Below are 25,065 nucleotides of genomic sequence, written 5' to 3'. Positions count from 1 at the left end.
TGGGTAGAGGGAAAAAACCAAACCCTAGTCAGCTGATAGTCTTGTGTCTTGTGACAAGCTTCCCAGGAAGGCGGTAAATTGCTGGGTGTGACTCTTTCAGATGCATTGGGTATTGCTGTCACAAGTTCTTCTGCCCTTCCTGCATTCCTTACCTTTTCACTGATTTTATGTGCAATGAGGAATTTTCTTTGACTGGTTAAAAGAGTTTGTTTCCACTGGTTGATGGTTGAGATTTAGAGATGTAATTTGAGAATGATTGTGTGAATGAGGGAGGAAAGGAGTGGTAACTTAGTATTTCTGCAAAGTCATGTCTGATTTAGGTTTAAAGAGCATTCATCTTGCCCCTCTGAGGCCACATGTCTTGGGAATGAATTCTGATTCATTTTGAATTTTGAAGGGAGTTTTGAAGGGAGTGTGGACTCAGTGTCAACTGACATAAACTTTTATCTGGGTCTTATTTTGGTAAGTATTGATGACATAACAGGGTAAAGCCTTTATTATCAGCCACTGTAACTAATTGTGTCCAGAATGACAGTGTTCTGGATGGAAGGTAAGGTTACTCTAACTCTGGGGTCCTCAAGTCAGTCATCGGGCAGCTGCTGAAGCCTTTCTCCGTCCAGTTCCTGCTCAGCTCTACGTATGTACGTATGCATGTATGCCGAAATGGAATACTTGCTGTACTGGCCCACGATTCCTGGTTCTCCTGTTATAACTCCTGTTGTGAGTCAGGCTGTGGCTTAGCCTTATCCTTTTATTGTTATAGTAACAAAAGCTGAATAACTGCTGAACAATGATGTAGCAAGCCCTAATGGGAATTGGTGAGAGCAATAACCTGTGACCTGTCTAAGACGATAATTAAACTCCCAATCAAAACTCACCAGAGGGAATCCAGCCTGTGGGCTCTAGAAATACCAACCAACGTTCCTGGTAATTCTCTTCCCCTTTTATGGGATCCCAAATTTGTATCTGATGCTGGATGTCAGGCATATGTCCATCCATCAACGTTTATATCTTGAAGGGTTTAATCCTTCTCTTATTAGTTTAAAAAGGTTTTTAAAAAAAGTACTACTCTCAGGTTTTTACAGAACATATATGAATTAAAATCCTGGCTTTTTTCTCACTATGCCATTTCCTTTCACTTTCATGCCTCACCCTGCCCAGAGGCAAAAAACAAGAAACAAAAACTGAGTAGAGCAAAGCTAGTTTTTCGACTTAAAATTTAAAAAAAAATTAACTCTAACATGTGAGAACCTAGACTGTAGTACCAGATATAGTGGAAGCATCTTTGACCCAGGGAGCTTGTGATTTTGTGATCTGAGGGTCCATCTCTGCCTTGAACTCATAGTGTTTTGGGGAACATCACCTCATCTCTCTGTTTCTATTTTCTCTTCTAAAAAAATAGAAGTGGAGGATTGGGTCAGTAATCCCCACATATGTGAAATGTTTTAAAAAATGTAGGTTTCTGAGCCTCACTTCAGATGCACTGGACCAAATTCCTGGAGCTGGAGCCTGTGAAACTTTGTTGATTAAAAAACAAGCCCCAAAAACCGATGCAGAGTGCTTCTGGGGTGACTCTGATGATGAGTCAAATCTGGGAACCACTGGATAGGGGCTGTCTGAGGTCCCTCTAGCTCTAACATTCTGATTGTCAGTGACCCATGAGACCCAAAGATGATAGAGATAATGTGAAGACCTTGGGAGTCAAGGGACTCAAAACTATTTCAGTGGTCATCTTTTTTCCACATGAGAGAGCAAGCCACGTGGATGTTTGAGGAAGTGTATTCGCAACAGGAGGAACTGCAAGTACAGAGATCCTAAGGCTGAACGTGCTTGGTATGCACCCTAAAAGGAAAAATATTGCCTCAGGGCAAAGATGATTTGGATTCAGAGAGTAAATGGTCCTTTGTGGAAATGTCAATGGGACAGAGGTGTGCTGGTAGATAGGACTAGCAGCCGCACATTGTGATATGAGACGGAGCTGGAGGTTGCCTGCCCCCAAGCTCTTTCATTGGCCCTTGCTTGATAACGAAAATTCCTGTTATTAGAACCTCATTTCTTTGTATTTAAGTGTTGTTCTCTCTAGGCAGTAACTGATACCTTAGTGTGAACTTCTTGTATGAGAACTTGTTCCTCTGTCAAGACCATGTGAGAGGATTGGGCACTTTCTGTCCTATCACAAACTTTAAAACTAGTGCTTATTACTGAAAGTTCCTATATTTTAAAAGTTCCCTTGACAGCTGTAATTTTTTTTCCCTTTTAATTAGACTTTTTTAAATAGCAGCTTTAGGTTCACAGCAAGAATGAGCAGAAAGTTCCTACCTATTCCTGACCCCCCCCACCCCCCCGCTCCCTGCCACTTCCCCTACTGTCAGTATCCCACACCAGAGTGTTGAAGGGATGGAAAAATTTTCCCTCTAGGTTCTTTGGCTGGTCTAATAATCAGATTGATACGAGACAGAGTAACAGGAGAAAAAAATTTAATTTTGTACTTATGGGAACCCCATGAAAATATGAGATCCAAAAGGCAGCCGGATCACTGAAGCTTAAGTAACATCCTGAGCTAAGGAAAGGGGTAGAGATCTGAGGATACAAAGGGAGGAAGGCCTTTCACAGGAAGGCAGATGGGATGTTTGGAAAACAAAAGTTGCCGTATTATGCAGGTTAAGTTTCTTAGGTAAAAAGGTATCTGGTACTAGCTATTTTCCTGATACAGGCCCCCTTTCCAATGTAAATTTAGGCAATTAAGGGGGAAGTAGAAAGAGCTTTTCCTGAATCTGCTGGGTTTTGATTGCCTTTAGCTCAAAATAATCCTTATGCCAAAGAGACATATTTTGGGGTAGCAAAATCTTCTCCCCTTCAGTGATACATTTGTTAGAACTGATCAACCTACATTGACACATCATCACCCCAAACCATAATTTACATTAGGGTTCACTCATGATGTTGTACATTATTTGGGTTTTGAAAAATGTATAATGAAATGTATCCATCTTTATAATATCATACAAAGTAGTTTCATTGCTCTAAAAATCCTCTGTGCTTTGCCTATTTCTCTCTTCCTAGCTGCTGGCCACCTCTGATCTTTTTACTTTCCCTTACAGTTTTGCCTTTTCTAGAATGTCGTTTGATTGGAATTGTATAGTATGTAGCCTTTTCAGATTGGCTTTTTTTCACTTAGTGTATGCATTAAAGATTCCTCCACGTCTTTTTATGGCTTGATAGCTCATTTCTTTTCAGTGCCGAATAATATTCCATTGTCTGGATGTAGCACAGTTTGTCTATCCATTCACCTACTGAAGGACACCTTGGTTCCTTCCACGTTTTGGCACTTATGAATAAAGTTGCTGTAAATATCCTTGTGCAGGTTTTTGCGTGGATATAAGTTTTACTCCTTTGGGTAAATATCAAGGAGTGTGATTGCTGGATTGGAAGGTAAGAGTTTGTTTAGTTTTGCAAGAAACCCACCAAACTTCCAAACTGCTTGAACTATTTTGCATTCCCAATAGCAATGAATGAGTTTGTGTTACTCCATATCCTTGTCAGTATTTGGTTTTGTCAGTGTTCTGGATTTTGGTTCTAATAGGTGCATAGTGATATCTTACTGTTGTTTTAATTTGTGTTTCTCTCATGACATGATATGGAACATCTTTTTCATGTACTTATTTCCATCTATATATCTTTTTTTTGTGAAGTATCTGTTCAGTTGTTTTGCCCATTTTTTAATTAGGTCGTTTGTTTTGTTATTGTTGAGTTTTATGAATTCTTTGTATATTTTGGATACCAGTCTTTTATCAGATATGTCTTTTGCAAATGTTTTCTCCCAGCATGTGGCTTGTCTTCTTATTCTCTTGCTGTTGTCTTTCACAGACCAGAAGTTTTTAATTTTAATGAAGTGCAGTTTATCAGTTATTCCTTTCATTTCACCTTTGATGTTGTCATCACCATGCCCAAGGTCATCTAGATTTTCTCTTATATCATCTTCTAGGAGTCTTATAGTTTTGCATTTCACATTTAGATCTGTAATCCATTTTGAGTTAAGTTTTTGGGAACGATTTAAGGTCTGTGTCAAGGTTAATTTTTTTGCATGTGGGTGTCCACTTGTTCCAGCACCATTTGTTGAAAGACTATCTTTTCTCCGTTGTATTACCTTTGCTCCTTTGTCAAAGATCAGTTGACTGTATTTATGTGAATCTGTTTCTAGGCTCTCTATTCTTTCCTATTGATCTGTCTGTCCTTTCACCAATACTGTACTGTTTTGGTTACTGTAACTTTTTAGTAAGTCTTGAAGTTGGGTAGTTTCAGTCCTCTGACTTTCCTCTTCTCCTTCAGTATCGTATTGGCTATTCTGGGTTCTTTGCTTTTCCACATAAACTTGAGAATCAATTTGTCAATATCCACAAAATAACTTGTTGAGATTTTGCTTGGGATTGCACTGAATCTATAGATCAAGTTGGGAATACCTGACATCTTGAGTTTTCCTACCCATGAACATGAAATATCTCTCCATTTATTTAGTTCTTTGAGTTCTTTTGGCAGAATTTTGTAGTTTTCCTCATATATGTCTTGTACATATTTTGTTAGATTTACACCTAAGTATTTCTTTGGGGGAGTGCTAATATAAATGGTATTGTGTTTTTAATTTTAAATTCCACTAATTGTTAATTACTGGTATATGAAATATTTTTAAGATATTTTAACAGGTGTGTATTTCAGAGTATGGCTCCATTCTTGTCAGGCTAGCTACCTTTCCCTTTTCTTTGTAAATGCTTCCATCTTTTTCTTTTGTATTGTTACTAAACTTGTTTTTAAGATTTTTCTTAAATCTTTTTTCTGATTATCAAATTGATACAATTTTATTACAAAACATTTGAAAAGAGGCAAATATAAAAGTGAAAACCCAAATTACCCGTAAAACTATCATACAAATTTTACTACTGTTAATACTTTTGTTTATTTCCTTGCAATTACTTCCCTTTTTGGGTACATGGGTATAAACTGCATTGTATTAACTGAATCATATTGTATATCAAGCTATATAATCTACTTTTTCACTCAGTATAATACCATGACATTTTTTCCTATGTTATTAAAATGTTTTTGAGAACAATTTTTAATGACTTTGTAGTATTTTCTTAAATGGATGGCTTTAGAAAACTTAAGGTATGTTCTGCTAATGGATATTTAGGTTTCCAGTTTTTGACTTTTACAACCCAGAGAATGACCCAATTTTTGTTCAAATTTCTGATAGTCTCCTTGGGAGGGAATTTTCCTTGTAGGAGATTTTCCTTGTAGGAAATTTGAAGGAGACCCATTTTTCCTTCCCCAGTGGAATTTGAAAATTGAGAGAGAGAAATTGGTCAGGTCGATGGAAACCAAAATATCTACATTTAGAAAATGGCTCGTGTGTGTAACAACAAGGAGCTGCCTAATAATGAACCTCATGGTTAGACCAGATCACCTCCCCTGTCCTAAGCACCCTAGGACACCCACAGGTCTTGCCACGTCAGAGCTCGCCCCTGTAAAACTTGATGTTGAGAAGTTGGGGATCAAAAACACATGCTCTTCAGGGAGATAGATGCCAAAGAATAAAGGAAAATGTATCAAACAGAATTCATTCCTCTTCCATTGGGAAGGAGCGAGTGGGGGTGAAGAGCAGGCAGGAATGTTACACTAATCAAGATTATGCTTCTTAGAAACCTGAAGCAAAGGTAAGAGGGCCCACCAACACTAATGTCTTTTGTAGGTTAAGTCACCTTTTAAAGCATATGGATCCAGGGGTTTTTTCCTTAACATTTTAAAAAGCATTTTATCTATATGTCTCTTTATCTGTAATGCATTCACTTGGTTCAACAATAAACATATATATTCGAAACATATTGCTTCCAGCTCTTTATTCTTCCCCATCTCATTCAGGTAATCAATTTTATTAGTTTCTTACAAATTCTTTTTGTGTTTCTTTTGTGCAGAAGTAGGCAAATACAAATACGTATTCTTCTTCCTTCTTACACAGAAGGTGGCATACCGTACGCAAGAATCTGCTCTTTGCTGTGTGGACTTGACAGTCTAATCTGGGGATCCTATAGATCTTGCTCTCACGCTCCCACTCTCTCCAACAGCTGCTTGGTATTTTGTTGTGTGAATACAGCATAAATGATTTAATTTGTTCCTACAGTGTCCTCTCCAGTTGTTTCCAGTCTTCTGCTCTTAGCAAACATGCTACAATCACATGTTTATATCTGTTTAGTTCCAGAAGTGGGATTGGTGGGCCCAAGGTGAAAAATACTTGCAATTTTGATAGTTACGACAAATGACCCTCCATATGTAGTTGTGCCATTTTGTGCCTCTACTTGTGTTTCTCTTGTGTGGGGTGTCTAACTTTAAGATTTTTGCCAGTCTAACAGGTATATTATTTTAATTTGTTTTTGTCTTTCTAGGAGTTAGATATAGCATGTTTTTCCTATGTTTAAAGACCATCTTAATTTTTTTTTCTGTGCAGTATCTATATTCATTGTCCACTTTTTCCATTGGTTTGTAATCTTTTAAATCTTTTTCTTTATTGATTTCTGGTTGTTCTTTATATATCAGGGAGATTAATTCTTTGTGGTACGAGCTGCTAATTTTTTGTGAACTTTTAAAAAAGCCTTTTAACTTTTTTTTTAGCATAATTAAGGTCATACTATATACATAATTCTGTGTTCTGCTTTTCAGTCGTAACATTATGTCACCAGTATTTTTATTTTTCAAATGTAGCATGTTTTTACCCCGCGGAAGGAAATGCAGAGGGAGGTCCTGGAATGTAGAGGATGTTGCCCTGACTTGTTTGGTACTGAAGTTAAGGTGATAGTGCAGCAGAGTTGGAAGAACACAGAATTTGGAGTCAGGAGACATTGGTTTGAGTCCTAACTTTATCACTTACTGTTTAAAACCCTGTTAAAGTCTCCGAAGTTCTATGTAAAAGAGTTTATATAATATAGGCTCTCACAGGACATCTGTGAAGGTCAGCTCAGGTGAATTGTGTAAAAGCGTTTGGCAAACTTTACAATGTTAGGCAATTATTTGTGTGTGTGTGCAGCTCTGATCACCCGTCTTCCTCTGCCTGCCTCCAAACATCGGAGCTCTGGAACTAGTATCCCTAGGCTCTGTGAGATGATGCAGTAAAAAAAAGGCAGGTATTTAATACAATGGAAACCAATTTGATACAGTACTAGAACAGTAATAACAGACTCAAAGCCATAAAGAGATTTAATAAATGAGAAGGGGGATTACTTTTATGGAGAAAAACTTTGTCCTGTCCTTGGAGGATGCAGGGGATAAAAGAGGACACAAAAATGTGGTATACGAATGCTGAGAAGAAAGCTCAATAAATGCCATTGTTTAAGGCCAAACTCCATATTTGAAACTGAATCTGAATGCCTTGAATTCATTAAGGTGGTTTCCAAGTAGGAGTTCACCCACTGCCTCATGCTTCAGCTCCCAAGAAGCCTCTTAAACCAAACAGTAATTATGGTGGTTAGTCTTAGGGCAATAATGAAATCTTTAATGGGTTAAAAAAAGGTTGTTCCTATTGTATTCCTCAATTTCATTATTTATTTTTACTTTTTCCAAAGATAGTACAGTCATATAGTTAAATATTCAAAAGGCACAAAGTCTTAGTATTTACAACACACTTACCATATGCCTGGCTCTTGTTAAGTACTTTACATTTCATCCTCAAAACAACGCTTATGAGGTAGGTACTGCTATCCCTATTTTGCAGACAAGGATACTGAGGAACAAAGAGGTTGGGTAACTCGTCAAAGTCACGTAGCTAGGAAGAGGCAGAGCGAGAACTTGAGTCCAGGCTGCCTGGCTCCAGAGTCTACACTCCTCCTCACTATGCCCTTTGAACAGATGTGTACTAAATAGCACAGGGGAAGCCTTTTCCCTGGGCTCTGTAAAGAGTTCACAGTGAAGTCTTCAGCTTACTTCTCCCCCTCAACAACCCTGCTTTCTACTCCAGACACAACCGGTCTTACCGATTCATTGCATATCTTTCTAGAGGTACTCTATATGTATATAATAAAATTGAGAGTTTCTTCCCCCTCTGTTTTTCCTGTTTTAAAATACACATGGTGGCATTCTATACACAATGTTCTGTACTTCTTTTTTCTAGTTAAAATGATGTCTTAGAGCTTACTATATGATTACATAAGGAGCTTCCTCATTTGTTGTTGTTCCCGGACAGTACTCCATTGTATGGGTGTGCCCTCATTTGTTTAACCATCCCATGTTGACAGTTCCTTTCCAGTCCTTTGCTATTCCAAACAGTGCTGCACTGAATTCCTTTTTGTGCATAATCATGTCGGACCTGTGTGAGTTGATCTGTGGGATTAATTCCTACAAGTGGTGTTGCTGGGTCAAAGAGGATGTGAGTACGTTTGTTTGTACTTATCTCTCTTTTTTAAAATTTTTCTTATTTTGGCCCCTCCCTGCAGCCCAGTCCTGCAGCGCTGCTTTCCCACTGCCCTCCCGTGTGCTCACCTGTACCCATCTCTTTTCGAGATAATATCTTACAACCAAAGATAGATATGGGTTCTATTTATTTTGGCTTTCTTATATTGTAAACAAAAGACCTTATGCAGAGAATCCTGCTTTTGACCTCTGGAAACCTCTAAGAGAATAGAATTATTACCTTATTTGTGTACAATTTAAGTGGATCTAAAATTAATGAATATATAAGGCCATGTCTTGAGTATTTACTTTGAAATTCATTCGTTTATCTGCTATTGGTATACAGTTTCCCTGGGAGAGGAGGATGGGCAAACTTTACCTTCAGGAAAAGATGTGAAAACATGTTGATACAAGTTGGTTTTCAGCAGAGCCGTTATACATTTCAGTAATCCTGGAATATAGTAATGAGTGTTGACTGTTTGGGTTATGCTGACAGGAGTGTGAAAGAATCAGCTCATTGAATATTGAATTAATGCATGCATGGAGATGAACAGCAAAAGCTCTTTTTTTTTTTTTTTTTTTCCTTTTGGTATAGGTAGTTTCTAGTTTATAGATACCGGAAAAGAATGACTAGTGCTGTTTTAAGCAGTAAAGGAACCATTTTGGAAAATATGGGCCATTTTAGAGAGTTTGTGAGATTTTAAAGGGGAGAAAGGGAAGAACCTATTAAGAATAACAACAAAATCTGGGAAAGCTAGCCAGGGGCGGAATCCTGCTTGGCACGGTGACCAGACTACTCCATGTTCCTCTTGCTTCAAAAGAACTTACTTGAGCTTCTCCTCTTCAAATTTTGTTAGCATCTTTTGAAAGTTCTATCAATTGGAGGTGTGTTTCTATTAAGAAGCATGCTTATCAAAGTGTAGAGTACACTAGAAAGGTTAAGGGATGCTTTGCAGTAAAGTAGATTAATTAACACTGCTTTCCTCTCAGTACCTGGCTGAAACCATCTATTCTAAATTATACTGTGCACACTTCATTAGATAATTTGGGATTATAGTGTGGTAGAGTGGGAAGGATGAGACCTTGAGGGGTAATTTCAGCCCCAACCCATCACTTTATAGAAAAGGAAACAGTGGACTGGGAGGTGAAGGAGTGTGAGTAGCTCAGACTGTCGGTCCCTCCTTCCCAGAACGGAGGCCTTCTGACGTCCAGGGCAGTGCTCTGCTGTTTGGCGATGACGTGGTGGCCCCAGGGCCGTGGGGTGTAGGTGGTGGTGCCGTGAGTGCCATACATAAACTTTACCTATTTCAGTGTTTTACCTGACTTGACCCTGCACGCAGGAAAGAAGGAAGAAATTCTATCTTCTCTTCTGTTCTTCAGAGTTCCCTGTTCACAGGAACCAAACCTCAGGCTGTATTATGACTCATATCATAATGATTTGTCATTGCTGTATGAACACATAATATAAAGACTTATGTGGTTTTAGCTTGTGACCCTCGCAGCCATTTATAGCATTGTTTCAGTGGAGAGAAACAAGTTCCTAGTTTCAAACAACTTAGTTACATATACACTTTGGTGGTCATATGTGTTAGGGATCGGTTATATTCAGGAAAATGTGGGGGACCTGGGTGTTACTCATTCCAGTCTTTTGACCTTCCCTCAGACATGGTAAGCATTACATTGGTCAGCCATCTGTTATCCTACAATTCCAAAATCCTGAAATCTCTGAAAAATTTTTCAGAACTGACCTGAACTGATGTGAAGCTATTTATAGTCTCTATCTAATCCACTCAGCATAAATATTCATAACTTGAGCCGGTAAAATATTAATTTGTTTGCTTTTGGGGGTTTGATTACACCTCAGACCTTGGAGGAGGTGTTACGTAATATGTGGTGTAAGCTGCTTTCTAAAATCTAAAAAATTTCTGAATTCTGAAACATCTGGCCCCATGGATCTCAGTTAAAGGATTGTGTATCTGAACTTATCCTCAAGTTATGCTTTACAATTTTAAAAGTACTTTCATACTTACTCTCTGTTTTTCCCAACAACCTTGTGAGATAAGTAAGGCAGATGCATTTTGGGAAAGCTGAGCCCTAGTGCCTTCCTAAAGTCACGTGGGTTGAAAGTGGCAGAGCTAGAGTGAGCAGCTCTGTTTACCCTGGCAAATACTAATCCATGTCCCAAGCATCACGTCCTCTGTGACTTGCACCCATCGCTCACCCCTACTGGGTGGATTTGACCTTATCATTCTTTAGGTTCCCCGTAAGCCACATCAACGTTTATCTCAGTACCTGTAACAATATAGTTTACTTGTTTGTATGTTGGCCTTCCCATATCAGATGGTAAGCATTTTGAGACAGGAACTGGAAATGGTTCATTTCTATTCCTGGTATCCTTCATATTACCTGCGTTAAGCCAGGTGCTAAAAGTTTGTAGAAGGAATGAATGCAGGAGTGTGCTTTTGGACTCCTGTTACAGTGCCCTTCCCATGCCATGCTGCTGATTCTAGGGATTTATTCTTTCATTCCAGGATTCTACACATTTGTTTTACAAAAGAAACAAAGACCTTGCCTATCATGTACTTTCTTAAAGACAGAAAAAGTTGCAGCCAAATCCAATGTAAATTTCTTTTGGTAAAATAACAGAGAGGGATACATTTAACTGGAATCCTTTTTAAATTATATCTTTAGGTTAGCCTTATGTATTAACGTTTCTGATGAGAATTGGAATCTTTAAGCTTTTTTACTATACTCTTGACCTCAAGACGGCAGTTCAGTGGTCAATTTTTAGTAGCTCCTCTGAAATTAAGCCAGCCAATTTGTGCAGCTGTGGCTGTATCCATACAATATTGGGGAAGAAAGGAAAGTCAACTAATTTGAAAGTATTTTTCCTGTTAGCCATCTTCCTGACAATACTAACCTAGCAAAAAAAAACAATTCCAGATCTGTTACTGCCATCTATTTACATATTTTTTTTCCTTGAAATAGTTTGTTACTGTGTGGGAAATAATGTACATTTGTGCTGACAGGGTGAACACTGTGCCATCTCAAGCATAATTTTCTCTTTTCTCCACTTCTAGTCTTCCTTTATTTTCAGGTCATAGTTATTAGGGTCTCCTCACTGTTCTTGAGCAAACATTTTGAGAATATTTCTGTTTGTATTTAGAAACTTTTTTTGAGAAAGAGAAAAAGCAGTGGGAGTTGGCAGAAAAGAGAGCATAGAATAGGGTTTAAGAGTGACTGGAAAATATCATCCTAAATATAGTAAGTTTCATCGGAGCAGGAGTTATGATTGTTCACTGCTTCATCCCAGTGCCTGGAAGAATGCTTGGCACAACAGTAGGTATGCAGGAGCTACCTGTTAAATGCATAGTATTTGCCAGTTTTTATTGTGATCATTATTGTTTGTTTTGTTTAGTTTTACCTTTTCTTGGACCGAAGTTCCCTATCATACCTGACTCTTTAAACATTCACATTCTTGAATCACAATAATGCTTCTTAAACGCTTTATGTGAACTTACTTTTGACCATATAGGGTTGTTTCCTTGTGTGAGAGTAAGAGGGAAAGCATTTTTTACGTATTCTTATTTCATAGATCACACTTCATCATGGGCATACTTGAGCCCACTTCTAGCCTGATTCCTGTAAAAGTTCAAGGGAGGAATCAAATACCAATACTAGAGCTGGTCTTGGAGGACGTAGCAAATCACCCTACAACAAATCGAACTACTGCTCTCACCCTTATTAGCCGTGACTTCTTGAAGCCCTGGGTATGTGAGTCAGTCCCAACCCTCCATTTGCCCTGAAAATGCTTTTCTCAAGCAGCTTTAGTTCTCGCCTAAAACACAGGTAGGGTCTTGTCATTCCCTTTCTCAGAACGTTGGAATGGCACATCACTGCTTGTAGAACAACGTACATTCCTTGGCATAGCATTCAAGGTCCTCCACAAGTAATCCCAAATGTCTTTCAAGCCTCATTTCCTGTGTAGTTCTTCTGCAGTAGAACATTCCAGCCACCCAAGACTCTGGCTTTGTACCATTTGACTCTGTGTTTGTGATGTGCCCTCAGCCCGCAGTGGCTCTCTTCCCTTTTCATCATTACTTGTGTAATCTTGCCATCCTTCATAACTTCATTAATCCGAATATTGATTCTTCCAGGAATTTTTCCTGTTTCCTCTCTATCTTCTGCCTTGCCCTCTTGTTTTCGTGTAGTTACCCACATGATTGTCTCTTGCAGGTTTAAAGTTCCTTGAGAATAGGGGCTCACATTTCTTATTTATTGTATGCCCAGGAGTGCCGGCATTCCTTGGCTTTCCTTGGCTTGTAGCAGCATAACTCCAGTCTTCATGTCTCTCTTATCACATAGCTTTCATCCCTCTGTGTCTGTGTACAGATTTCCCTCTTCTTATGAGGACACTAGTCATTGGTACTCTAGTATGACCTCATCTTGACTTGATTACGTCTGCAAAGACCCTGTTTCCAAAAAAGGTCATATTCACAGGTACCAGGAATTAGGAATTGAACATATCTTTTTGGAGGACACAATTCAACCCACAACACATGGTTATATGTATTTTAAGGAGAATTCTGTTTTCTGTACTTAAAATCGTTTGATGTATTTCTTGTCACCTTTCAGGTAAGTAACATAGACTTTGGTCACTTGCTTCCCACTCTTGAAGAGTAGTTCCAGAAATAAGATCTGGTTTCACTTCAAACCAGGCAAATCTTAGCATCCTGGAATTTTAAAAGTGAAAAGGTCCCTGTAAGTCCTTTTGTTTGAATTTTACAGTGAGAAAAGTTAGACCAAACCATCTTATTTTCTTGTGCCTTGGGTCATACAGCTGTGACCATAAAGTAGACAAATAATACCATGTCCCCTGATGCTAGGGGCAGTGTTCTTTTCTTGCTTTCAACAAAAGCAAAGAAATGAGGTGGTTCTGATTAGAATAAATGTCTTTCAGTCACGTATTTTAAGGCATAAGCCCAAGGGTTATTTTTCATACCTCTTTGAATCACGCAGAGAGTTGCCCTCAGTAAAGTGCCGGAAACCATGGTTGGTGCTCATAGAAGCTCTGCGATAACTGGGCTGAAGTGAATGTGGACATGAAGAGAATATATGTGTCATGTGATTACAAATAACTCAAGCCCCGTGTATGGGGGATGGTAGGGAAAAGAGGTGGCAGTGTGCCGGGAGGCTTCCATACATTATCTCCTGTAATCTTCATGACAGGCCCTAGTGCTGCTTGGGGGACTGCCCCAAGGCTGTAGAACTAGTGGGAGCCGGAGCTGAGACTGGATCCTGGGGCTGCCTCATTCTGAAGCACTCGTTTCACCTCGTTTCTCCTGCTTGTGCTTCCTTTACCAAACTACCCAACTGTGATTTCCTCTACTAATATTAGTGATGGTAAATGTCAAAATTATAATTAGGTATCAGACGAAAGACAGTATTCATATGGAAGGAGGAGAATAGAGTTTCCTTATATTTCATAAAACACTCTTTAATATATTTGGGTCAAAAAATCCGACAATCTGACATACATACTTTTCCCCTTCCCATAGCTTTTATTTTCATCTTTTTAAAATTGAAAAATAACATGAAACATTTACTAAGCTGTGTTGATTATTACATTTTAGCTCTTTTAGACAAGCTGTCCTCAGTTTGATTGATATTTGAGTCAGCATTACTCTTCAAAAATAAGGACTGAACAACTTGCTTTGTAAATTATAATGCCTTTTTGGCAAAATGTAATGGGGCAAATTAGATTGAGCAAGAAAACACAAGGCAATTAAATCTTTGTTGATTTTTCACTTTTATTAATTTCAACCTCTGTACTATGTTTTATTAATTTCAGAGGATATTTTTAATGACCTTGTGTAATTTTAAAATTTAGTGGTTTGGGGCACAGTCGTGAGGACTTTTTTGGTTATAAGTCACAGAAAACTAACTCCAGGAATAACACTCACTTAGGAGTAGCTGGCTTTGATTGCCAACAGGACTCTGTCTCATTCCATTGCTCACCTCTGCTTTCCTCCACTTCATTTTCAGATAGACTCTTGACTCATAATGGCAAAACGTAGGCACCAGCAACTCCAGGGTTACCATTTACCAACCGAGCAACTGAGTTTGAGGCCTGGCTCTCACAGCTGGCTGGGGGTCGTGTGGTCATGTCTGATTGGCCAGGCCTGGAACATGGACTACCTCTGGACTGACAGTAGAAGAAAAATGATTTCCAAAATAAACTTGCCATGTTATTATCAAAATTAGCAGGAAAGGATACTGGGCATGGTAGCTTAGAACACAGGTTGTTAAAAGAAGGTACAACCAGAACTTTCTATTTTTTTGGTGCTAGGATTTAAGAAAACAAATCTGCTACCTTAAAAGAATATGTTCAGTGTGAACGACCACTGCCTTAAAAAAGGACCAATAATGCACCATTTGTCATTGGGTACCAGAGACTATCAATTTTTTTAGAAAAATTGTAACATTAACAGTTCTTTTAAGTAATTATCACCATTCTGGAGCACTTACTGTGTGTCAGCCTCTGTGTGAAGCACTTTACATATTTCATATAATCCCTACGGCAGCTTCGTAAGGTTGGCATTAATATTCTCATTGTGCTGATGAGGAAATGGAAGCTCAGAGAGTTTGGATTTGAATCCAAATGTGTCTGACTTTGCTTCACTTATCCTGTCTCTTAGTGGTACAGTTCGCTTTTGTCGGTCTGTCTGTCTCACTATCCATCTTTCAGGCATCCCTTCAGAACTACTCCTCCTCCAGCGTTCTCTAAGCAGTTGGCATCCCTTTTGCCTTAGGCACCCATCGAGTCCGCCACTGAATCTTACCAATTCTGCCTCCTGAACATGCCTCCAGTATTTGCCCCCTTCTTCCACCTTCGTTCCTCTCACTCCGGCCTTCATTATGAAGGGCCTGAACTCTTAACAATAAATTCAATTTGGCCTTCCTGCTTCCGGTCTTAATCTGTCCCACCCCTGTTTCTCGGAGCAGCCAGATTGAACTTTTAAAAAGCCAGACCTGAGCTTATCAACCTGTGTTCACCTTGGCTTCTCGGTGCACTTAGTGTGCGACCCATGCCCTGCCTGCCTTCCCAGCCCACCTCTCAGCTTTCCTCTCTCTGGCTTTTTTTTTCCTTTCTCTGGTAGGTCAATATTACATCTTACCATGTCCCTCCCTCTTCCTATTGTGCTCTTCATTCTCACACTTTCTCTCTTTAACTCTTACTTCTTCAAGTCCTATTTAAATGTCACTTTTTAAAATCCTTAGGGACTTCCCTGCCCCCCTCCCCCTACCTCTTAAATCTGAAAAATAGGAGACTCTTATCACATCCTTTACTTTTCCTTTTTGTACTTACGACAATCGGTAGTTATACATTTATATATGATTATCAGCTCAGTATTCCCCTCTAAACCAGGTACTGCATGAGGCAGGGACCAAGTCTTTTTAGTTAATTAACTGCTGAATCTGTCGTATCACCCACAGTGCCTGGAACACAGTAGGTCCTCAGATATGTGTTGAATGGATTGACAGACTAATAACAATATGCCTAAAGCAGCGCATTGTAAATGATGACCCCTTCCATAGTTCTTACATTCTGATTTCATTTATTACTCAAGAACAAACCTATATTTAGAGCAGTTTTATCCCAGTAGCTTTTGTTTTACGCAGGAATAAGCCATGCTTCCTGTATTGCTGATTGTTATTGTTAGTAATTCAGATGCTATACATTGATGCACTTTGTTTTTAAAACTTCTCTATCAGAGCCAGCCATAACAGAGGAAAATACTAAATGTTAGAATGTGTAATTGCTCTCAATTTGACCTGAGCCTGGGTGAGTGGGAGAGGAAGAGAGGAGAAGGGTCTATTGACTTGCTCCAAATGGTGCCTTGCTCAATGACATAGAAGCTCGAACACTCCTCTACCTCAGGTGTGCCATCCCCAGAACCCAGGTGTCCAAATTCAGCTCTCTCCACATGTCCTCCACTTTCTGGCTGCCATCTTTGTCCAAAGTGGCTCTAGTAGGAGAAGCTTTCTCTCCAGTAATTTATTATGTAAAGCAGTCTTCCCAAACTTTGTCAAGGACACCGGCAATATTTGTATGGTCCACTGACGTCCTGTCTGCCCCAGGTCTGAGAAGATCACTGTCTCTGCACACTTGCAACCTTCTGACATGCACACAGGCACATTGGCTGGGAAACTTCTCTCTCCGAGATCACTCCAAGTGTTGCAGATAACGTTAACTGCTTTCTCTCTTTTTCATCCACAGTTGGTCATGTTCGGAGTTTGACCTGAACGAGATTCGCCTGATAGTTTACCAGGACTGTGAAAGGAGAGGCCGTCAAGTCTTGTTTGATTCTAAAGCTGTTCACAAGATTGAAGAGGGGGCAGCTCAGGTATGAAATGCAGATTTGCTTTCATCTTTTTTGTTTGTGCTTTAACCGCCTGTTTGATCAATCGTTTGTTAATCCATAATCTTCTCTGTGAGCTATGTTGTACAATGCCATTAACAATTCAGAAGAAACATAAACAAAGGCTCCCCCCCACTGCCACATTTGTAGTCTTATTAATATACACAGGTGAAACTGTTAGCAAGTAATCATGACAAATGCTCAGCAACATACTGTAAATATTACTAGAGGTGGATTTGCTGGTGTATTGCAATCCAGTAAGAGTCTGATGCCAGATAATACGTGTAATGGGAAAACCAAGAACTCTCAAATTCGTGAAGTGTTAGCCTGAAGGGAAGTTGATAGATCATCATGTCTAGTATTTCTCATAGATAGTAAGAGGTATTATGTAGCACTGGGTTAAACAAAATTAAATAGCTTTCCTCACTATAGGGCTTCAGGATGCTAACAGGCATTGTCATCTTCAAAAGGGAGTGCTTCTCAAACCTATCTGACCAATGAAGCTTTTATTTATTTCCTTTTTTTAGAGGAGGGCAGGATGGTGGTGGTAGTGTTGTAGGGCTGGGCATGGGGGGTGTCTGAGGATGGTTAAAGTGCGGACAGAGCAGCTGTGGATCCTTTGGAGCCAGAACAGGAAACTGATGTGTCCAGATAACGAGCCAGAGTCTGGTCCTCCCTGAGTCAACTGGACCTCAGTCCAGAGTACTTCTAAGTTGTCACTTTAGACCTTTCGTTCTCTCTTCAGTAGTTATTCAGCTGTCTACAAATTAAATAAATCCATTTGTATTCATTCTTTTCATGTTCCATAACTTGCCATGTATACTGACAAAATTCTGGCAGTTTATAGAATGTGTAGCTAAGGAAGTGAATAGTTTATATCATGATCTTTGTCTCATCAGGGCCAGGGGCTGTTTTCCTGCTTTGGATGAGGATCATTTCTGCAGGAAGGAAGTGTTTGGTTAGAGGCAGTTTAGCTGGGTGGATTCTGTGGTGCTTTAAAGTGGAAGTCTGCCAGATAGCTAATCATTACAGTAGTGGTTGAGCTTGTTAGGTTGGTAGGTGTTAGGGGGAGGCAAACAGGAGGCGAGTAATCTCTTAAGTGATTCACCTGTAGGCTTTAATGGTAGATTCGTGTGAAAGTTTACGTGAGCCAGCACTTGACCCTTGTTTGGTGGACAGGACATGGTTTCCCCTTGATTTCCCACATCAGTTCCCGTTTCCTTGAAGGCCTCGAACAGATAGTTTAACTGAACACCCACACTCTATCACTAGGGCTCCTAATGGTAGTAATAGGTGGAGGGAAAAAAATTCACTCCTGTTTTCAAAAGGAACTGAATCTTCAGTATATCGGAGCAGTGATGACACTGGAATCTGGAGCAGAAGCTTTCTTGGAAGCACTCATTTAGTCAAATAGGCAACTATGTCTAGGGAGGCTTGTAACTTACTGAAGGCTACAGAGAGTCCAGTCAGTGCTGTATTTACTGTACCAGGTGCTATCTCCAATTATAGGCTGCTCAGTGTGTTGTACCCCAGCCAAAAGGTCTAGCAGTCTGCGAGGCAGGTGTGGACTTTGTGTCACTTTAAGCCCTCTGAGGGGCTGTGTTTCTGGCTTAAGTGGTATTAAGTAACAGCTAGATCTGAAGAGGGTGTTGAGGGAGTGCCAGACACTCGGGAACAACCAAGTACAACTTCGAATGCCGTCACTGCAGGAGTGACTGTTATGGACCAGCACAGTTTGTGTTTTCCTTACATTCTTTTCCCATTTTCAGCCCCCCACCCCCTTGGCAAGCACAAAACATCATGAGTTTGTATCAAGCACATGACTGCAGGCATTTGCATTAGACCACCAGTGTGACTGTCACATTGGAGATTAGATAAGCTGCAGTTGCATTCATGGTTTTCCAAGCAAAAGCTGCACACAAAAAAAGCAAATAAGACTCAGAATAGAAACAACTTAGCACAGAGGGCACAGGGTGCTTCTGTAGGGAGCAATATATTTTGGTGTAGGAGGAAGGGAAAAATTAATAAAGGTCTATCTTTATACCTTTATGTCACTGTCATAAGAACTGACAGTGAACTCTATTTCGGGACTATATAGTAGATAATCCTCTATTACCCCTAACCTTTAAAGGCCATATTTCCATCACATGCTGTATAATTCACAGGAGCTCCTATTTCAGAGTTTTGGCTTCATCTTTCACAAACTCGACCTCATGATTTTCTTTCCTATTACCTTTGAAAGAAAGCTAGAGGAGGTTTGTCATTAAAAAGACAAGCCCAGTCTTTCCATATTAATAGTTTTACCTTCTTAGTTCATTTGCTTGGTAAAATTTAAATTTGAGGCAATGTCTTTCTCCTCATCAATTTTATAGATGATGACTATACATAGTACTAAAAATCCTCTAATAACCAAAACAGAGATCAGATCTCATTGATGGTTTTAAAATATGAATTGGAATCTAAATAATAGTTGAATTATTTAAGGAGAATGAAGTTTTAATAAATAACCTTTTGACTAGTACCCTTCTTCAGTATCTCCCCCTCCCAAATATTACAGACTCTCAGGAACCACATTTTGCCCTCATTAAAAAGAAATAAAAACTCTTTTTTCTGTGCAGCTTAGGCACAACATAACAGAAGAATTTAACAAAGGAATTCCCAATGAAGAACGTGTTGAGGAAGCCTGATGTACTTAGCATTACTTTACCTTGCCTGTCTCTCTTAACCCAGAAAACAGAGGATGTCCCTATTAAAATGTCAGCCAAGTGCTGTCAAGGAAGCAGCAGTGGCAGCAGCAGCAGTGGCAGCAGCAGCAGTGGCAGCATCTCCTCTTCCCATAGTTCTTCTGGGGGATCTTTACAACATGCTAAGGAACAGCTTCCGAAGTACCAGGTAAAAACATGCCTTCCGTGTGGAATACCCCAGGGGGCTGAAGTCATTTACTGTGATTTCTCCATGGGGAACGGTGCCGGCTTGAGGGGTCTACTCCAGGAATATGAGAATAAGTCTTCAAAAATGTGCTCTTAAATATTTCGTGTCAAGGCTGTTTTCACACTTTGGCTTTTATTTCTTGATAAAAACTATAATTGAGCAGAGGTGATCCAGTATAATACATACCAAATGAGGAAGAAATATTGCAAATAAGAACTCTAAGGATTCTGGGGATGTATATGGGCATCCTAAGAAAATAGCACTTGCCAGTAGGAGGAAGAAAACCTTGTGTGGGAGAGGACAGAAGTGGCAAGACCTAACTTGAGTGTGAAGGACAGAGGGCTGGTAGCATTTTCTATGCTCTGTGTGTGTGTGTGTGTGTATAAGGCACTGGAGGATAGAGATTAGGGTTATTGAGAAATATTGGCTGACTAGATTTAAGGGAAGAAATGTTTCATAAATATTGAATAGCAGAAGAGTATTAATTGATGAAGGATATATCAGTTTATATTTTGACCATGTGGAATTTTGTTTTTCATGTTGCTGGAAAAACAAAGCCAGGGAAATTACCAGCAGCCACAGGTCTGTAGAACTTTATTAATTTCATGGTCAGGATTTGTGCTGTGCATTTGCCCTTATTCCACAGGGCTCCTGGGTCTCAAAGTGATTTGTAGTTTAAAAAGTATAGAGTGAAATTATCAGCTAATTGAGAATCACAGTCGGCTTGTGGACCTTGTATCCCAAGAAAAAGCAGATAATTAAATGGAAATGGTGGGTGGAAGTCATTAATAAAGAATGTGGAAGCCAGTTGGTTTCTGTCTGCATATAGTGAGAAGAGGTTGGTGTGAGCTGTAACCAGAGAGAAGCCTGGTTAAATAAAGCTGATAGATTTATGTTTCTCTTTCCTCTGCAAACACGTATAAGTAGGTGTGCATATGTACGTTAGTGTGTGCGTATATGTATGTGTGTGTATTTGGAGTTCAAAAAAATAAAAGATTGAGAAGAGAGTCTTAAGGATGATTCCCATGTTTTTGCTTAGGTGGAAAGCATAGCAGCAGAGAATTTGGCTGGTGGGCTGGGTCACAAGAGAGTTTTGTTTTGGTCAAGCTATGCTGGGGTGCCTATGGCATACCAGCTTGGTTGATATTCGTATCTATCCCGTTCTTCAGTGTGTCACCAACTGAATAGGTGCTTTGAATCCTGTAACCAAACACATCCATTCACATATCATAATATGCTCATAATTTTCAAATATTATAATATGTGACTGAATGTATTTGGATATAGGATTCTAGAACTGAAGTAGTGGTCTGGGCCTAGAGATAAAGATGTGGGGGTTATTCCTATGTAAAGAATAATCAAAATCAATGGTTGAGAATGCCAGCAATGATAGGAGGCCTTCTGAGGAACAACCCTGTTCAAGGGGAGATCTGGGAAAGAAGAGATTCACAAAGGAGAGTAATTAAGAGCATCAGATACCATGAGAGACATTTAAGAAAGCAAACTGGAAAGTGTTCATTGAATTTGACAGGAAGGTAAAGGTCATTACTACAGCAGTTGAATGCATGAGGCTGCAGTAGGTTAACAAGCAAATGAGGTGGGGAAAGTAGAGGCAATGCGGTCCACTCTTTTAGATGACAGAAGGGACAGGGAAGACTGGTCAGAAGCTGGAAGGGTCAAATATTTTTGTAATTTTTTTCTAAAACTTTAGAGGTATCAGACCACGTGTTTTTTGGACACTCAGAACCCTGCCTGTACCAATTGGCATTTTTGTTCAACGCTGTTAATTATTTGGTTGAATAATACTGAACCATATTTCTTTTCAGGATGTATTCTTAATATACCAAGAGAAGAGTTACCCTTTTTCTTTCATAACTTAATCTTTCTATTTAGAGTTTATAAGTGGAAATAATGAAAATCTTTGTTTCTCATAATAAGATTAAAAACTCTGCTAAAACACTTGGATCCTGTGTGAAGATATTGTGTATAAAGAAGAAATCATGAACATCAGTAATAATTTGGGGAAAAAAATAGGCAACCACCATTTTAGATTGTTTATAAAATGATTAATTGCTGCTTTGAAAAAGAGTTTTAATTACCCACTAAACCAAGGAGGGATCCAGAGATTAATAAACACTATTCTCTGTTGCATTGCATGTCATGTTGTGCCACATACTAACTTTGATTTTGGTTTCCTTCATGTATGGTAGTACACAAGACCAGCTTCTGATGTCAACATGCTGGGGGAAATGATGTTTGGCTCAGTTGCAATGAGTTACAAAGGATCCACCTTAAAGATACACTACATACGGTGAGTTGGGGCTTCCTTTTCTACTAGTTGTGAGAAGTGGAATGCTGATAGTGACTCCTTAATTCAAAAATGCATTTCTCCATCTTTTTTTTATTTCCAGGTCTCCTCCACAATTGATGATTAGTAAAGTCTTCTCTGCTAGAATGGGCAGCTTCTGTGGGAGTACAAATAAGTAAGCGTGGGATTTTGCAACCCCTTGTTTTTTAAAGTGGCTATTTCTGGATAGAGTAATTCTTTGAGGACCATAAGGCTTTTTGAAATGAGAAGCAGGATGAGTCCACACTAACAAAAGGATTTTAAAAATGGCCATTGTCTACACATACTATGAAAAGGCCTTGACTTTATCAGGTGGCCTTAAAGACAAATGACTACATATATTTTAGGTGTCCATCTGTTACCCACAGTGTTCCTACTGTCACTTGCCAAGCTTTCATTCCCTGGAAAATGAAAAGTGAAGGGGAAAAAAGGGGGCTACATTACTGAATTTCTCGTATTTCCCAATATTATTTTATCTTTTTTTAAAAAAAACTTGTCTGTTAGTTTATTTATTTATTTATTTCTAAAGGAATGAAGTACATAGCAAGTTTTTCCAGGCTGAGAAGCATCTGTGTGGCAGGATGGGTTGTCTGTGCTTGCCATCTATTCTGAGCCATCAGTGTAGACTCTGTGATTGATTGGCACTTGGGCCATGCAATATTTTGATTTTCACTCCTTGAGTTTTTTCTCCTTCTAATTTTATACTTCTGTGTAGACTGAGAATACTGAAGTGTCTAAAAACTCTCATTCTGGCACATTTGTTGGTATATTTTGAACTTTTCAAGCAAAAATATTTCATAGACTTTTTTTTGAATAAAACAACAAAATGTGTTATACTTTGGTGATTTTGAAAGAAACGTTTGTTATAAATTAGAAGGGCATTCTTTGGGATCAAATGAAGGCTTTTTTTAAAAAAAATAATCCTAGGAAATTAAAAATATATTCCTCTGTGGATTTGGGTACCGTTAAGTCTGCTTACTTTTCAGTGAAATGATGAATTTGCTTGTGTGAGCATTTAACATTGGACTTTCATAACTTAATCCAGTATGGGAATTAATGTTTATTTCTTAAGATCTTTTTTTCCAGACACTTGATGTTACCTGAACATTTATTACACTGACTCCCTGTAATGAAATATTGAGCTCAGGTTTAAGTAAAAATTATTTTGACCTCATTATACTGTATTGTCCTTGAAGTCTTGATATTTCTTTTACTTGTTAATAAATACAATAAAGTGTTAAAATCTGCTTCCCTCACATTTGTGTTTATGAGTAATTATAATTTTTTAGAAGTTATGAAACCAAGCTCCTATAGGAGTCATAATTTCTTTTATATCCTTCTTCTCAAAAAAGTTGCTGAATTGCTCATAAATGTGAACTGAGTGAAAATTAATTCCATTTTGAGGGTTTATGTAAAACTACCCTTGAAATGAATAGCAACATCATGGGTGTCAGTCACTAAAGCAAAATTTAGAAATGAATAGCAATATCCTAGGTGTCAGTCTCCGAAGCAAAAATTTGTAGAGTTTTGTGTCCCATTATATAATATGAAATTGTTGGGAATGTGTTGTTTCGTTTTATCAGTTGGACCATCTCCAAAAAGCTTTTCTTGTCTTTTTCCTTCAACAAATTCCCCGAAAGTTTAATTCTCTTTTATAGATGTGAGAGTTTATTCATTTATAAGGAAAAGTCTGAGCAACTGTTAAGTTGTCTGTATCTGAGAGTCTGTTAGAAAACAGCTTTATTCGTCTCTTGACGATCTTCTCCTCTCTCCCTCCCTCCCCCTCTCTGGATTTAGCCTGCAGGACAGCTTTGAATACATCAATCAAGACCCTAATTTGGGCAAACTGAACACAAATCAGAATAATTTGGGTCCTTGTCGTGCTGGAAGTAACCTAGGTAAAATCAGCCACATAAGTAGGCTGTTTCTTTCTGAATACCACTATTGTGGGTGTGTGTTTTGCTTTATTTGCGTTTGTTGTGTTGTGTTTTTTTTTTTTTTTTGCATTATCTTTAATCTGTGTTTATTTTTGTGTGTGTACTTTGTTTGCCCTCTTCTGTGTGTTTCTGTCTCTAGGTCTGCTGCAAGCATGCAGCAGCAAACTGCTGCCGGGGGTGGCTGAAGGAGGACCTCTCCGGCTCACCCGGAGTGCTTCTTTCTTTGCAGGTTTGTGTGGAATGCTGAGTACAGTGTGAACCACACACATATTAATAAATCCTGTGCAAGTTCTTAGAAAAAAATCCTATTTGGCACCTCTCTAGAAATCCAAGGGGCTCTTGAGATATTAGTTTCAAATGCAGCCAAGTTCATGGTGTTTTGAAAATTCCACCAATGAACCTCTATTGTAAATGTCTTTGCTAATACCCCAGTGTAAGCTGATTTTGATCTGATATGAGCCCTTAGTGTTTCTAAGAGGATTATATTTTCTGATTTTCCTGGGCCTCTTCTGCTGCAATGAACTGTTTCCCTTTGCCATGATATCTTTTCTCCATTTGTTCACCTGCATCCTTACCTGCACAGGTTTTCTTCAAAAGTCACTCTAATAAGAGCATGGAAGACCTCTCTCCTTTCTCTCTCCTTCTCTTTTGCTCTCTCTCTCTCATTTAAGTAGTTTAAATACAGTTTCTAGGTTCTTTGCAGGTGTAATCATCTGGGTCTCTCTGGGTAGGTAAATTCTGAGACTTAACTGGCCTTGCTAGCTAAGGCTGTTGAATGTCTATTGTAGTCTAGCATGATTAACAAGTGTGGGGAACCTTCATTACTAACATTAGAGGTTGTGATTATGGCAAATGGTATTATTCTTCATTCTGTTCTACTTTGTAGCCTGAAATATGCTAAGCACCATAGTTAACTGACACCCTAATGAAACTGACACCCTCCCACCTACTGAGAGTGAAGATAACATGTTTATATACTCTCTTTAAAATTGTGAAT

At 38.9% G+C, this 25,065-nt stretch overlaps 1 protein-coding gene across 6 annotated transcripts in view; it reads left to right on the top strand.

Moving 5' to 3' along the window:
- The window catches only part of FNIP2 (folliculin interacting protein 2), a 129,312-nt gene that overhangs the window by 43,844 nt on the left and 60,403 nt on the right, over window positions 1-25,065 (top strand). For 2 of the 6 annotated variants that reach the window (XM_023636378.2, XM_005607792.4), the window contains exons 2-7: window positions 16,712-16,838; window positions 19,584-19,745; window positions 21,995-22,095; window positions 22,196-22,267; window positions 23,929-24,029; window positions 24,208-24,297. In XM_023636378.2, the coding sequence (XP_023492146.1) occupies window positions 16,712-16,838; window positions 19,584-19,745; window positions 21,995-22,095; window positions 22,196-22,267; window positions 23,929-24,029; window positions 24,208-24,297 (653 nt within the window). Of the gene's footprint in view, window positions 1-8,293; window positions 8,408-16,711; window positions 16,839-19,583; window positions 19,746-21,994; window positions 22,096-22,195; window positions 22,268-23,928; window positions 24,030-24,207; window positions 24,298-25,065 lie in introns of those variants that run through there. The other 4 variants (XM_023636379.2, XM_005607793.4, XM_023636380.2 and 1 more) reach the window with 3 other exon arrangements.

The sequence above is a fragment of the Equus caballus genome, chromosome 2 (assembly GCF_041296265.1).
Source record: "Equus caballus isolate H_3958 breed thoroughbred chromosome 2, TB-T2T, whole genome shotgun sequence".
NCBI classification, from domain to species: Eukaryota; Metazoa; Chordata; class Mammalia; order Perissodactyla; family Equidae; genus Equus; species Equus caballus.
Note: the sequence above shows the minus strand (reverse complement) of the source record. Positions and strands in the feature narration are given on the sequence as shown.